This window comes from Colletotrichum fructicola, assembly GCF_000319635.2.
Source record: "Colletotrichum fructicola Nara gc5 chromosome Unknown KSG_Nara_v1_contig05, whole genome shotgun sequence".
NCBI classification, from domain to species: Eukaryota; Fungi; Ascomycota; class Sordariomycetes; order Glomerellales; family Glomerellaceae; genus Colletotrichum; species Colletotrichum fructicola.
In genome coordinates, this window is record NW_027094055.1 from 3,017,328 (window position 1) to 3,020,239 (window position 2,912).

A 2,912-nucleotide genomic window follows, 5' to 3' on the forward strand; every position below is an offset into this window, starting at 1 on the left:
GCCATCCTGGCATGGACGCCATTGATCCTGAGGCCGGTGCTGATGCTGATTCTCTCTTCCGAGACCGTCTAATCAATGGCGACATGCATCCCAGCGTGATGTCCGCCTGCGTCTGGGGTATTTTATGACGCCGGGGTTTGTCGGTCCTTACCCGCTGGGCCAGAGGGGACGGTAAATTGACGACCACTCTGCAGATGACATGCGATCGATAGGGTGGCGATAAACCCACCAAATTGAAGACTTTCCATGCCCTTCGTGATGGCCATGGCCAAAGCATCGGCCTGCTTTATTGCTAGTGCCATTGGCCGAGCCAACCTAACTGTAGCCAAGCAATGAATGATCTAGCTGGCTTCTCTGACGGTCCAAGGGGGGGCCGTCCGAGGTTTGCGGCACCGTCCGAAGGCGCCCAGGGGCCATGATCTCGAGTCAGTTCCACCTCTAGAACCCTCACCAAAAGTGCCTTCAAATTTGGGCCGGGAGACCTTGGGGAAGCGAGAGTGTCCAACACGCCTCAGCATTCCTCGCGTAGCTGACCAGCGTTGAATGGTCTTTTCTTCGATTATGGTCTTGGCCAGGCTGATAAGGAGACACAACAAGCAAGGCCTACTGCCGAGAGGCCGGACGGTGGCACGAGTGGGAAGGGAAAAGGGTGGATGACGGCGGCTTCTGCTGACACGGCCGGGCTGGGCTGGCGTTCAACCGAACCAAGTGCCCTTGGAGTGCCCTGCAGGGATGGAGCCACGAGATCTCCCGTTTCGACCGCATCGAGGACTTGTCGGCTCCACCAGTGGAACACTCCCACGCCCCTCCAAGCCCGTTCGTCGCCCTGCAGATGAAAAACTCTGGGGCCTGCTTGTGCTGTTTGTGCGTCTGTCTGCTGCTGCTGCCTCGTGCACCGCAGCACACCTCCGAATCAACCGAATGTCGGGGCTGCTTCTTGAGTAAGGGCCTCCGAGTTCTGGCACCTAGAAGGCGGCTGAGAGATGGACCGTCGTTAAGGATCTGACAGGCTGAGCAGACGTACATCGAGCTCTGGAGAGGGAGTCCGGGGGGAACGTGGCTCGAAACACCTCAAGATAGGTACGGGGTACGTACCCTTGAAACCTCAAAAGGCTGCTGCCCGTGTCAATTCCCGCCAAAATGGGTCTGCATGGCCAGTGCGCTAAGCTCCCAGGTCCTTGGCCTAACCAGGCGTAGCTTCTCTCTGGAACAACTATCACCCGTCCTTTAGCTCCACTGAAACGACCCCGGGCCGCCATACCAAAGTGTCCCCTTGGGTGAGGCTCTACGGATGAGCAAGCTGGACGGCCAAAAACCGAGCTCGTCCTATCACGAAACCCACCCTAGATGCGCTGTTGACGTTCGCCGTCCGACCGGAAGCTGTACCCAAGATGCCGCCCCGAATCAACATTCCCCCGGTCACCCGTGGCCTACTGGCCGTGCTCGTATTGCAGTCTTTCTTGAGCGCTGCGATCCGCTATCGCCAATGGAGCGCAACCTCAGAGATCGTGATACCCTACCTCACGCTCATCCCTCAGCTCTCCCTTATCTACCCGTGGACCTTCTTGACCTCAACATTGGTTGAGAACAACATCTTCACGCTAGGCATTGCCGGCGTGACCATATACCATGGCGGAAGATATCTCGAGAGAGCTTGGTCGTCGGCGGAGCTGGCCAAGTTTGTTGCCATCACAGCTCTGATTCCGAATACCCTCACATTTGCGACCATGATCGTCTTCTTTACTCTGACGAGGAACGAGCGTTGGACGTATGTAGAGCTCTCTCTTACAAAAATGCCGGAAGCTCCGAGGCTAACCAAGCTCCAAACAGACTCACCGTCATTGGTGGCACGATTCCGATGCAAATATCTTTCCTCGTCGCTTTCAGTCAGCTCGTCCCGGCGCACACTGTCACCCTCTTCCGTGGCATCCTCTCCATGCGGGTCCCGAGATTCCCGCTCGTGTACCTCGGAATTGTCCTTGCGCTCACCCTGACGCCGCTTCTGACGACCGCCTCCTTCTCCCTTGCTGTGACCGGCTTCCTCACCAGCTGGACCTACCTCCGCTTCTACAAGAAGGTCTTCCCCGACCTCGATGCCTCGCAGCCAACATCGATGCGCGGAGACGCCAGCGAGACTTTCGCCTTTGCCGAATTCTTCCCCAGCCCCGCCAAACCGTTTGTGGCCGCGCTCTCTTCCCAAATCTTCGAGGTTCTCGTCGCGATGCGGATATGCAGCCCATTCTCTGCCGACAACATGTCCGGGGGACGCGGAAATAACTACATCCAACGCAGCGCCCCCGGCGGCGCAAGGGCGGAGGCGGAGCGGAGACGCGCGCTCGCCCTCAAGACACTCGATCAAAGACTCCACGCGGCGACGGCTAACGCGGCGGCGCGATCATCCTCACAGCCCCCGGCGCAGCAACCTACGGGCCCGACGGTGCAGACGCAACCCGCACCCAACACGCAGACGGCCATGACCACTGGGCCGACCGAGATGTTGGGAGAGACCAACTATACCCCCGAGCAGGACTCGAACGACAAGAACGGATCATAGGGAGGGGTATGAATGGGGAGTGGCCTTGGCTTGGAATCAGTTCTTGGGCCATGCGGTTTCAATGGGGAAAAGGGGCGATTGGACAGAACGGTACGAATTGTACTCTTCAGGTGTGAATCAGGGAGTAACTTTAATTCCCTGCGGGTGTTTTCTTTATTTCTCTCTTTCGGGCATCGGCGTCTACAGATGGATACCTGCGCGAGAAGTACAGTCGGTAGTTGGGCGGTCTTGGGATTATGAAAGAGTGAGGACCTCATTCAAGGTATAAGTGTAGTTTTACTTACAACGGACCGGGAATCGATGATGTACGTTTTACATTGGGAAAAGCTGGCACGTCTGTCCACAGATATGCCTTCGT

The 2,912-nt window shown here is 57.3% G+C and overlaps 1 protein-coding gene across 1 annotated transcript; it reads left to right on the forward strand.

Moving 5' to 3' along the window:
• Positions 1–1,391: 1,391 nt before the first annotated feature.
• RBL19 (Rhomboid-like protein 19) lies at positions 1,392–2,554 on the forward strand (the record flags this gene model as incomplete). The annotated part of the gene is made up of 2 exons (XM_032025343.1): positions 1,392–1,768; positions 1,831–2,554. The coding sequence occupies 2 exons, from the start codon at positions 1,392–1,394 to the stop codon at positions 2,552–2,554; spliced, it is 1,101 nt and encodes a 366-aa protein (XP_031878047.1).
• Positions 2,555–2,912: the final 358 nt, after the last annotated feature.